Source organism: Mobula birostris, chromosome 1 (genome assembly GCF_030028105.1).
Source record: "Mobula birostris isolate sMobBir1 chromosome 1, sMobBir1.hap1, whole genome shotgun sequence".
NCBI classification, from domain to species: Eukaryota; Metazoa; Chordata; class Chondrichthyes; order Myliobatiformes; family Myliobatidae; genus Mobula; species Mobula birostris.
Genome location: NC_092370.1, coordinates 100,524,076 through 100,537,315, shown reverse-complemented (window position 1 = coordinate 100,537,315; position 13,240 = coordinate 100,524,076). Strand labels below are relative to the sequence as shown.

Genomic DNA, 13,240 nt, shown 5'->3' with positions numbered 1-13,240 from the left:
AATTGGGAGAAGGACTTACGATTTTATAATAATGTCACCCAAACTCTAAACCTGTCCAGAAATTGTTCAAGTCCACATAAACCATAATCCTTGGAAGACGATTGCTGTTGGTTAAATGCCTGTGCGTTTGAACTGAGCATATAGATTAAGGCTCAGAAATCATTTCACATCATGTTTTTAGGAGTTTAAATGACATTGCAAGTCATCCTAAGAATATAAGTAATGGATTCAGTTTTAAGGATTAAAAAGAACCACTGAGTTTTCTGAGTAACACTGAACTGTTGATGTCAGTGCAGCCTCCCCTGCTGATGTAGCCCAAGATCTTGTCAGCAGGTGAGTTCTTTGAAGCTCTTAAATGGACAAGCCACTATATAATCAGCACTCTTTCAGGTATAGGGAAGTAATGGAGCTGAATGAGTGGATGCTGCAATAAAGCATCAGGAACAAAGGTGATGAACTGAGAGCTTAGATACATACATGGAATTATGATGTAGTGGCCATTACAGAGACTTGGCTGGCACCAGGGCAGGAATGGATTCTCAATATCCCTGGATTTCAGTGCTTTACAAGGGATAGACAGGGCGGAAAAAGGGGAGGAGGGGTAGCTTTACTGCTCAGGGATACTATTACAGCTAAAGAAAGGGTGGGTAATGTAGCAGGATCCTCTTTTGAGTCAGTATGGGTGGAAGTCAAGAACAGGAAGGGAGCAGTTACTCTACTGAGGGTATTCTATAGGCCCCCTGGTAGCAGCAGAGATACCGAGGAGCAGATTGGGAGGCAGATTTTGGAAAGGTGCAAAAATAACAGGGTTGTTATGATGGGTGACTTTAACTTCCCTAATATTGATTGGCACCTGATTAGTTCCAAGAGTTTAGATGGGGCAGAGTTTGTTAAGTGTGTCCAGGACAGATTCCTGTCACAGTATAGGGACAGGTCGACTGGGGGGAATGCCATACTAGATCTAGGACTAGGTAATGAACCGGGTCAGGTCACAGATCTCTCAGTGGGTGAGCATCTGGGGGACAGTGACCACCGCTCCTTGGCCTTTATAATTATCATGGAAAAGGATAGAATCAAAGAGGACAGGAAAATTTTTAATTGGGGAAGGGCAAATTATGAGGCTATAAGGCTAGAACTTGTGGGTGTGAATTGGGATGATGTTTTTGCAGGGAAATGTACTATGGACATGTGGTCGATGTTTAGAGATCTCTTGCGGGATGTTAGGGATAAATTTCTCCCGGTGAGGAAGATAAAGAATGGTAGGGTGAAGGAACCATGGGTGACAAGTGAGGTGGAAAATCTAGTCAGGTGGAAGAAGGCAGCATACATGAGGTTTGAGAAGCAACGATCAGATGGGTCTATTGAGGAATATAGGGAAGCAAGAAAGGAGCTTAAGAAGGGGCTGAGAAGAGCAAGAAGGGGGCATGAGAAGGCCCTGGCGAGTAGGGTAAAGGAAAACCCCAAGGCATTCTTCAATTATGTGAAGAACAAAAGGATGACAGGAGTGAAGGTAGGACCGATTAGAGATAAAGGTGGGAAGATGTGCCTGGAGGCTGTGGAAGTGAGCGAGGTCCTCAATGAATACTTCTCTTTGGTATTCACCAATGAGAGGGAACTTGATGATGGTGAGGACAATATGAGTGAGGTTGATGTTCTGGAGCATGTTGATATTCAGGGAGAGGAGGTGTTGGAGTTGTTAAAATACATCAGGATGGATAAGTCCCCGGGGCCTGACGGAATATTCCCCAGGCTGCTCCACGAGGCGAGGGAAGAGATTGCTGAGCCTCTGGCTAGGATCTTTATGTCTTCGTTGTCCACGGGAATGGTACCAGAGGATTGGAGGGAGGCAAATGTTGTCCCCTTGTTCAAAAAAAGGTAGTAGGGATAGTCCGGGTAATTATAGACCAGTGAGCCTTACATCTGTGGTGGGAAAGCTGTTGGAAAAGGTTCTTAGAGATAGGATCTCCGGGCATTTAGAGAATCATGGTCTGATCAGGGACAGTCAGCATGGCTTTGTGAAGGGCAGATCATATCTAACAAGCCTGATAGAGTTCTTTGAGGAAGTGACCAGGCATATAGATGAGGGTAGTGCAGTGGATGTGATCTATATGGATTTTAGTAAGGCATTTGACAAGGTTCCACATGGTAGGTTTATTCATTAAGTCAGAGGGCATGGGATCCAGGGAGGTTTGGCCAGGTGGATTCAGAATTGGCTTGCCTGCAGAAGGCAGAGGATGGTGGTGGAGGGAGTACATTCAGATTGGAGGATTGTGACTAGTGGTGTCCCACAAGGATCTGTCCTGGGACCTCTACTTTTCGTGATTTTTATTAACGACCTGGATGTGGGGGTAGAAGGGTGGGTTGGCAAGTTTGCAGATGACACAAAGGTTGGTGGTGTTGTAGATAGTGTAGAGGATTGTCAAAGATTGCAGAGAGACATTGATAGGATGCAGAAGTGGGCTGAGAAGTGGCAGATGGAGTTCAACCCAGAGAAGTGTGAGGTGTACACTTTGGGAGGACAAACTCCAAGGAAGAGTACAAAGTAAATGGCAGGATACTTGGTAGTGTGGAGGTGCAGAGGGATCTCGGGGCACGTGTCCACAGATCCCTGAAAGTTGCCTCACAGGTGGGTAGGGTAGTTAAGAAAACTTATGGGGTGTTAGATTTCATAAGTCGAGGGACAGAGTTTAAGAGTCGGGACGTAATGATGCAGCTCTATAAAACTCTGGTTAGGCCACACTTGGAGTACTCTGTCCAGTTCTGGTCACCTCACTATAGGAAGGATGTGGAAGCATTGGAAAAGGTACATAGGAGATTTACCAGGATGCTGCCTGCTTTAGAGAGTATGCATTATGATCAGGGATTAAGGGAGCTAGGGTTTTACTCTTTGGAGAAAAGGAGGATGAGAGGAGACACGATAGAGGTGTACAAGATAACAAGAGGAATAGATAGAATGGATAGACAGCGCCTCTTCCCCAGAGCACCACTGCTCAATACAAGAGGACATGGCTTTAAGGTAAGGGGTGGGAAGTTCAAGGGGGATATTAGAGGAATGTTTTTTACTCAGAGAGTGTTTGGTGCGTGAAATGCACTGCCTGAGTCAGTGGTGGAGGCAGATACACTAGTGAAGTTTAAGAGACTACTAGACAAGTATATGGAGGAATTTAAGGTGGGGGGTTATATGGGAGGCAGGGTTTGAGGGTTGGCACAACATTGTGGGCCGAAGGACCTGTACTGTGCTGTACTATTCTATGTTCTATGTTCTAAAGAAAGAAAACCAGAGGTCCACGTCAGGAAAATTTGAGGGTTGGTCCTCTAAGTGTTGCAGTTTTGGGGGAATCGTGGTGGTAAAACATTGTTGTTCTGTGAATAAACAAGAACTACTTCTTATCAGACTAGCAAGGTTCAACATTTCACAAAAAGTGAGCAGTGTGTGTTGCATTACTGTAAATGTTATTTGGAAAAGGATTTACAGCAAAAAGCGAGAACAAGTGTCTTATTGAAAAAGAAAGAGATGAATTTCCCACCAGGCAATAAGACACCCAAAAATATGCATAAAATTGCTGTCCTGCAGGTGAACCAGATTTTCAGCAGGATAATAACATTTTTTTGGGACTTGCGTGCAATCTGGTGAGCTTAATTGATTTGTAGAGAGCAAATGATACTAAGATAATTGTTAACTGTTCTTAAAATAAAATTACTAAAGACCAAGTTCATGAAAACCAAATCACTCAAATAATATATACTGTACTTCAAATTTTCTTCCATGATGGGGCAAAGACTTTGGGAGCATGGAAGTACTGAAGGACAAGTTTAATGGATCATGTTGACTTTTCTAACATATAAAGAAAAGGGGTCCAGAATCTATGCTGTTCAAGAAGGGAACTCACATGAGGAAGTCAGTCCAAGCAGCAGAAAACAAAACCTAGGAACGTAATCAATTGATACCTGTTTAGCCATGTTTAAGAGGCTTGCTGAATAAATTCACAAACAGAAATCAACCAGAGATATGACAGAGGAGAAAATAAAGGGTTCTTGTACTAAGAACAATATCCTTGTCCAGAAATCACACTACACTTATTTTGGTGTGCTAAAGGATGCCTGTGTTTAGTGCTAACATATAATCAGGTTTCTGGCACAAAAAAAGTACATAATTGGCCAAAATCCACATTGAAACAGAATTAGAGTTGTTTTTCAATTGGAAACAATTGCTAAAAAAATAGGAAGTAATATGCTTTCTGGCAGGATTTGAGCCAATTTCCTGATGCATTCTGTATGGAGAAGGGCATCGGCCCTGAAAGATGTACTCCTATGGTGACCAAAGGCTATGTTTGGGCAATGCGGCTGCCACTGAAAGAACAATGGATTCAAGACAGAGCGAGATAGGACCATGCATTTGATGAGATGCATGTCAAGAGGAAAGTCCTGTGGGTGGAAAAGTCAGCAGACCACCATAAAAAGTTGGCTATCACAGGAATTGTGTAATGCGATCTGTACATCAATTCTTGTATCTGCAAAATGGAGCTCCTTTGAGAAAATGTATATCATGTAAAGCTATAGGTTCTTTATGCAGAGTGTCATACATCAGGAAATACAGACATTATTTCCCCTAAAGCCAAGCTATTTCATTAAGGGTTAAGTAACACATGTTACACAAATACTCAGGTTGCTCGCCGTGTGTTTAAGACAAAAAAAACAGCAAGTGTGCTTAACTGAAGGTCTGGACCGATTTTTGTGTCGAGCATGATTTCACAGAGAGGCAATGACCTGTGTGATCCACTTAACCTAAAACTGAAATTGGATCATGTGATACCCAAAAAAACAAGCCTTATGTCGTCTGATTTCGAGACTTCTGCATTTTATTCTGTTCCACAGGAAAGGCGAGTTTCAAACATATTCAGAGAGGCAGGCTTTGCCAACTGTGGATGAAGCTGAGTTGTGCAAATGAGCTTAGGAACGTAGGTGGAAACTGAGACACTAAAGGCATAATAATAATTTAGCTCAAGGCTCGTCCACTATAGAAGATTTAAACTGTAGGAGAGAAACCGTTTTAGGAGATGCACTGTCTGCTTTGAATTAGATAAGGTTACAGATATATAAGAACAGAGCTTTTGAGGAGTGGTTTAAGTAGTATAAGAATTACAGACAAAAATTACATACACTAAAAACATGAGATAAGGATTTCACCTGATGGTGCAACTAGAAGTACTGAGTGGTGATACGATTATTTGATATGAGAATAAACAACAGAGGGATTACATACTGTATAAAGCAAATGTGAAGAGAAGAGGGAAAGAGTTTTTTTTAAAGAATGGGTTGATTACAAAAGCCATGAAAGCAATTGGCAAAATAGAAGCAGAAGTGATTTGGAATAGTTGACAATAGGGTAAACTGGGTGACTGAATGATCTGGAGCTGATTTACAATTTTATTGCCTGATCTTTTCAATGATTAATTTCATAGACATACTTAAGGCTGACATATTGTTAATCCTTTTGTCTATCTGAATGATTTGGAAGATGGTCAAAAAAGCAGACTTCAATAAATGGCTAATGAATTTGCGAAAAGTATCTAACGATAAAATTAAAGGTGCGTGGGAACTGGAATTTTGAGAGTCACTTTCAGATAATCAATGGGATAAAATTTTTCATTTGGTAAATACTTCATCTACTTGTGCCCGTCATTCCTTGATACAGTTCAAGGTAGTATACTGGGCACATATGTCAAAGGATAAATTAGCCTGTATTTTTCCTAATATTAATCCTACTTGTGACAGATGCAATATTGAGCTAGCTACTTTAACTCATATGTTTTGGTCTTGTATCAAGATAGATAACTTTTGGAAAGATGTCTTTAAAACTTCATCAAAAGTTTTGAATTTGGACATAAAACTGAATGTATTTACAGCAATTTTTGGGATCATTCCACCAGAAGCAGGATATGTTCCTGTTTCTGCTCAATGGATTATAGCATTTACAACTTTATTGGCTAGGAGAGCCATTTTGCTTAAATGGAAGGACTCTAATCCACCTACTGTTTTCTGTTGGCTTTCCTCCATTATGTCCTAAGTTTAGAGAAAATAAGAAGTCAGACAATTGATACATCCTTTAAATTTGAAGAAATCTGGTGACCTTTTATTCAATATTTTCATATGGTTTGATCTATTGCTCTCCCAGTTACTCTCTTGAAACTTTGGATTTGATCAGAAAGTTTTTCTTTCTTCTTACTTTAGTCTAAATATGGGCTGCCCAGTCCCTTACTTTTTTTTCCTTTTTTTTCTTTTTCATTATTTTTTGTTTTTGTTTACAGAGAATAGTGTTTTTGTTCCTATATATAAAATTATAAAAGTTTCTTTTTTCTCTTTTATGAAATGATAAGAGGAGTATGCTTATTTTACCTTTTATATGTATTGTTATCTATATAGATTTCTGAGATAATCCTCCTCTTGTTCATATATATGTACTTTTAAAAAAATTAATAAAAAGATTGAGAAAGAAAAGAAAAAAGCAGACTTCATAAACAACAATACACACATACAATACAAGATGAACTCAATAGATGAGGCATCTAAGGATAAGAATTAATAGTCAAAATTTTGGGCCATGATCTTTCATCAGCACTGATAAAGCAGTCCTGATGAAGGTCTCAACCTAAAATATTGACTGTTCATTTTCCTCCATAGATGCTGCTTGGTTTGCTGAGCTCCTCCAACATTTTAGGTGTGTTGCTCCTGATTTCCAGCATCTATATTCTTGTGACCACATAAATACAGTGCCTATAAAAAAGTATTCACCCCCCCCCCTTAGAAGTTTTCATGTTTTATTGTTTTACAACATTGGATCACAATGGATTTAATGACACTTGTTTGACACTGATCAATAGAAGAGTCTCTTTTGTCTTAAAGTGAAAACAATTTTTTACAAAATTGGTCAAAATGTATTACAATTATTATACACAAAATAATTGATTGCATAATTACTTACCCCTTCAAGTCAGTATTTAGTAGATGCATTTTTACCAGCAATTACAGCCTTGAGTCTATGGGGATAGGTCTCTATCAATTTTGCACATCTAGACACTGCATTTTTTCCCCTTTGTTCTTTACAAAACTGCTCAAGCTCTGTCAGATTGCATGGGGATTGTGAATGAACAGCCGTTTTCAAATCCAGCCACTGGACTCTGTTTTGCCACTCTAGGTCATTAATTTTATTGTTTTTAAGCCATTCCTGTGAAACTTGGCTTTATGCTTGGGATCATTGTCTTGCTGGAAAACCAATCTTCTCCCAAGTCGCGGTTCTTTTGCAGACTGCATCAGGTTTTCCTCAAGGATTTCCCTATATTTAACTGCATTAATTTTATCCTCTACCTTCACAAGCCTGATGATCCAGCCACCACCATGCTTCATGGTAGAGATGGTGTGTTTTTGATGATGTGCAGTGTTTGGTTTACACCAAAGATAGTATTTAGTCTGATGGCCAAAAAGCTCAATTTTGGTTTCATCAAACCATAGAACTTTCTTCTATCTGACTTCAGAGTCTCCTACGTGCCTTCTGGCAAACTCTACATGAGATTTCATGTGAGTTTTCTTTAAAACAGTGACTTTCTCTTCACCACTCTCCGATAAAGCTGTGACTGATGAAGCATCTGGGCAACATTTGTATATGCAGACCTTCCTATCTCAGCCACTGAAGCTTGTAACTCCTCCAGAGCTGGCCTCCCACGCTAGTCTCCTTCTTGCATGGTCACTCAGCATTTGAGGATGGCCTTCTTTAGGCAGATTTACAGCTGTGCCATATTCGAAACATAGAAATGTAGAAAACCTACAGCACAACACAGGCCCTTCGGCCCACACTGCTGTGCCAAACATGTACTTACTTTAGAAATTACCTAGGGTTACCCATAGCCCTCTATTTTTCTACCAACTTCCACCAATGCATAATTTTTACTATGTGGAACAAAATGCTTCTCTGCTCCATTATGTATTACACCACCTTCCTGCTGATCACAAGTCTGAACTGTTTAGAAACCTTATCAGATTTTTTGTACATTCTCTCCTCTGTGACATTCCTATTGGGCTCAGTAACATCAGCAAACTATGTTACTCTTTGTGCATTTTATCAAGGCTTTACTATAGTTTGTAAATAGCTCAGCTCAGATTCTTCTTGCATCTAGCTAATAATGGCTGTGCCATATTCTTCCCATTTCTTGATGATTGATTTTACTGTACTCCAAGGGATATTCAGTGTCTTGGAAATGTTCTTGTATCCATCTTCTGACTTGTGCTTTTTTATAACCTCTTTGTGTAGTTGCTTGGAGTGTTGTTTTGTCTCCACAGTATAGTTTTTGCCAGGAAACAGGCTCACCAGCAGTTGCACCTTCCAGATACAGGTGTGTTTTTACTACAATCAATTGAAACACCAGTGATGATTTGGTGTGTCATATTAAAAGGAGTGGATTTTTATGCAAACAATTATTTTGTGTTTTATATTTGTAATTAATTTAGATCACTTTGTAGAGATCCATTTTCACTTTGACAAGAAAGTCGTTTTCTATTGATCAGTGTCAAAAAAGCCAAATTAAATCCACTTTGATCCAATGTTGTATAACAATAAAACATGAAATCTGCCGGGGGGGGGGTGAATACTTTTAATAGGCACTGTAAGTTAACCCACACCTGAAGTAAAGTAAAGGAGACTGATACAGTTACAAACTGAGCTGGAGAGTGCTGGAAAAGGCAGAGTACTGGAAAATAAGCAGTTATACAATCATTTTGGTCAAGACAGTCAATTTTTAATTCCTGTTATAACTGTTATGTTCTCTCCTTTATTAATTTATCAAAGTTACCGCAACTAAGCATTGTGTGAAATATTGTAGCATATACTGTGAATTCTGGTTAATTAGGACACATTGGGAACCGGTACATTTTGGCCCAGTTAAGCAGTTGCCACAATTAGCCACAGTTTCATGAAACCAGATAAAAGGTGTAAAAAAGGACAAACTACCATTTAACTAAGTAAGGAGATATGTATTTGAATGAAATACAGACAAATTAAAACACTATCAATACTACTACAGTACTATAAAACTGTATTAGTTCCTTATAGTTATCAACGAAGGAAATTATCTAGTGTACGCTTTCTTTTCACAACATTGCATCCAGATATAATCGTATGGTCTGACACCAGTAGAGAAGTGGTTATTGGTGAACTCACAGTCCCCTAGGAAGACAACATCGATGAAGCCCATGAGCACAAGTTAACCAAGTATGCAGAATTAAGATCAGAGTGCAGAGACAGAGGGTGGAAGGTCTCATGCTATCCATTCGAAGTAGGCTGCCATGAGTTTATTGCATTCACTTTCCAGAAGCGGCTGCGTGACCTTGGCTTCACTAGAAGAGAGATCAAGTCAACCAGTAGAGCTGTAGCTGAGGCAGCAGAGAAAGGATCAGCATGGGTGTGGACCAAGTATGTCAAGAGGGGTAGATAGTCAGACAGTGTACACATATCTTGCAAACCCTTCAAACCCTGAAGAGCAGACTATCTGGTGGATGGAAGTGACCAACAACTCTGATAGAGGCAGATGCCAAGTTTTTAAGCTCACCAGTGGGAGGTGGTGCTTTAGCACTGCTGGCCCACCCGCTCCAGGGAGTCTTGATCATAAGCGGGCCGAAACTCCTGAAGACAGGTGGCAGATCAACTGATGATCCCACTGGTGACAGCACAGGACAGTTAACATCTCAGTCCACTAAAATTTTGTAACTCCGGAGTACGCTTTCTTTAGATTGATTTTAAATGAAAAGTCAGCATAGACACTCGTGTAGATAATATAATCCCAGCAGACAATTCTATCGACAACTGCATCCTCCAACTCTTTATTTTCATTGTAACATTCAAGAGGATTGTCAATATTTTCAGATTCTGCACATTTCCTAACTTGAAGTAGTGAAATCATTTTATTTTCACTCCCGGCCACTCCTGGCAACTCCAAGCCTGAATGTTTAAAACTACATTGAGCAAAACAGTTCTGAATTGTCTTACTGCTTACAACTGTCTTACTGTTTACTTCTCACCTAGTATCAATGACAGAAATCCCTGCCTTTTGAACACAATCACATGCAACGGACTCTGTTTAAAGACTGTTCTCTCTAAGCATGCTACAGAGCCTAATGACCACACAAATGCATATATTTGGCACCAGTTAGAAACTACTTGCCACAGTCTCCTGCTCCAATTACATGGCATAGTGTCCCAAATGAATGAATGGAATCCCAGCAATTTTCTCAATTAGTTTTTATACTTTAAGAGTTGTCCCAAATAAGCAACTGCCCTGATTAACTGATGGCCCAATTAACCAGAATCCACTATATATTATAAAAAAAAACACATATGCCTGACAATGAGTTAGCTCAGTAACTCAACCTAGTGATTATTGAAGCCAATAAAACTTCCCGACATAATTACTGTTTTTGCACTTTTGGGACACCATTATTATCCTACACCCAACTGTTAAAAACTATTTATACTTAAGAAATAATTACCGGTGTTATTCAGATAGTTAAAGTGCAATTCAGGAAACTATGATGTTTGTTCTTACCTTTTCACCCTTCTCACCTGGTGGACCTGCCTCTCCTTTAATACCAGGGTCACCCTAGAAGCCAGAAAGAAGGATCATTAAAGCAATGATGAAAATCAATGAATCTCCTCTCATACAGCAATCAGAAATTTACAAAGAATGTAGTTTGATTCTTTACACTTACAAGATTTACGTATCATTTCCTTCTGAGACACACCATCTGATAGAAATATTTTGATTTGCCATTTAAAAATGTATCAAAGCACTAATCAAAATATTATTTTTGCAATGGAACAAATGTTGTTCTGAAGTACTCATTCCACATGATGAATTTGCACTGTGAATACCTTGCTGTATATGCTGAATCATTAGTATTGCGGAGGACACAAAGAGTTTCAGATAGCCTATGCACCATTAATATCCACCTTTGAGTACAGACAGCAGTTCAGATTGAAGGGTCTCTCATAAAAATCACACATCTAGCATCAGTACACCTGCTATAGTGTAGTAGAACTTTAACCTAATTTATGTGCCCGACTTGAGGGAGAGGGAAAAAAATCCTGGTCATTTGCAAACATAATTGGTGATTGCAAAATTAGACTGATGAAGAAAGAGGTGCTTGCTTTATTGAGATTAAAGCCAAAATCACAGCATTCTGAAACCATCAAGTTTGAATATCAAAAGTCTGAGGAATACTAAATCTGGAATCTACAATCTGAAAGAGAAAAAAATTCACAGTACCATGTAGTAAATATGCATTTGCTGTCGTAGAAATAAGTATCAAGTCTAGGTCAGTTTCGCCTCAATGATTATCCTCAGAAAGTTAATGATAATGGTTTGATGATAGTTATACAGCTGAATGGCAAGAAAAATACTGGTGTTCCTCTAGTAGGTCATATCATACCACTTGTGAAAATAGGAATGATTGTAGTCAAAATGCTGTTAAGGTCTTGCTATATGCATACATGGCCTGCCATTCAATCTGATCCATGATCACATGGAATAGGATTTTCAGTTGAAATGATGGTGAGTCAAATGTGCTCTGATGGAATATCCAGAGAGTGCATTATTTCATCATCTTAATTTTATTTCCTGCTGCTCCTTAATCCCCAGAGTTTCTTTTCCCCATTATACCTGTTGTTTTGCTGTGGGCAAGAACTGTGGCCAGATTATGAAGAATGACAAAGTGAGCGGTACTTTCAGACAGCAGAACATTCCAAGGCAGGTCCAGGCTTTGACGGAGAGCATTAATAGTTAACCCAGCAATATTCAAGGTTCTCTGATTCTAATATCATCAGGACCTTCTCGAATCTGTACATGAATTGAGCGGGTAATATTTGACCTCCAAGTATCAGCCATTGATCCATTGGACAAAATGTGGCAGCCGCAGAAGATAACCCAAGGATCTGTAAACTTCCCAAACCTATGACATTTAACATCTACATTTTATGATGTGGTTAAAACAAATTTATAAATGTGGGGAGAGACAGATCTTACTCTTCCTGATTAGCCCAAGCCTCATGTGGAGACACAATTGTACAGTTTACCACGTCCTGAAACATGATGAAGGTCATTATATCAGTGGATTTTATTGCCCACTGTGCTCTACTGAATGAGGAAGTGAGTTCCCCACTTTTTAAATGGAAAACTTCATTAAGTCCTTTGTTAATTCCATTAAGTCTTTGTATTTACTGAACTGCATAGGGGATTATCCCAAAGTCACTCTGTGACCGGAATTCTTACTGCATCTGATAACAGGTCTCACTAATCCTGAAAGATCTTAATTTCTGCAAAGTGGACCTGGGTCCATTCCTCATGATGTAGACACCTTTCTAGCTTCAGCCATCTCCTTCAGTCACTTCTGGAATAGCAGACTTATCTTCAGGCCTTCGTGCAAAAGGCAACTTTCAATTAACCATAACATCAAATATCCACAATAAGTTCAGCATGGTTCTGCATTAGATACACAGGCTTCTTGTACATGGTTTACAATTTGTCGTAGGTATATATTCGTGCAGCAATTAGGCAAAGCAGGTACCAAATCTGTATTGTCTAATGATTAGCACCACCAATTGTTTATACTTGAGCTCCTCTATGCATACTTCTGCCATACACTCACAACACAATCTCAGAACTTCATTTGAAAGGTACTGGCTAGAATTGTAATTCATGTTGGCATCTATAGTGTGGATGTTGTGGTAAGGCAAGAGTTAAAGACAATGTCCAGGCAAAGATAGCCCAGGGCACTTTTAGTCAAGGGAAACCTTTGGAATGAGACTGACTGAGCCAACTTTGCCCATTGCAGAGAGAAGCAAAGGTGACAGCGGCAATGTATAGTTAAGCTGAAGAGTGAGGCCTCTGTAGTGAGACTTTTCTAGAAACCTCTTCCTAAAACATAACATCCCTTTACATAATATGGGATGCCAAAGACAGATGAGATAGGAATAATGGAAGGATGTGAAATACACCCAACAACTGAGGAACAATTGCTTTATTAACTTCCAAATATCATCGGCTGTCAGCATGACATTTTGATTGACTTTTAATATCTTTGTTGTGAATGGTGATTGATCTTGCAAGTAAGGAATTCAATCATATACAATTTACCAAATGGTCAATGTCTGTAACTGATAAGCCAATTCTGTATAAAAATAGCAGTTTTCTGTTCA

The 13,240-nt window shown here is 39.3% G+C and overlaps 1 protein-coding gene across 1 annotated transcript in view; it reads right to left on the bottom strand.

Moving 5' to 3' along the window:
- col22a1 (collagen, type XXII, alpha 1) overlaps window positions 1-13,240 on the bottom strand; it is a 306,811-nt gene that overhangs the window by 143,412 nt on the left and 150,159 nt on the right. Inside the window, exon 13 of the mRNA XM_072246143.1 lies at window positions 10,593-10,646. Within this exon, the coding sequence (XP_072102244.1) occupies window positions 10,593-10,646 (54 nt within the window). The remainder of the gene's footprint in view (window positions 1-10,592; window positions 10,647-13,240) is intronic.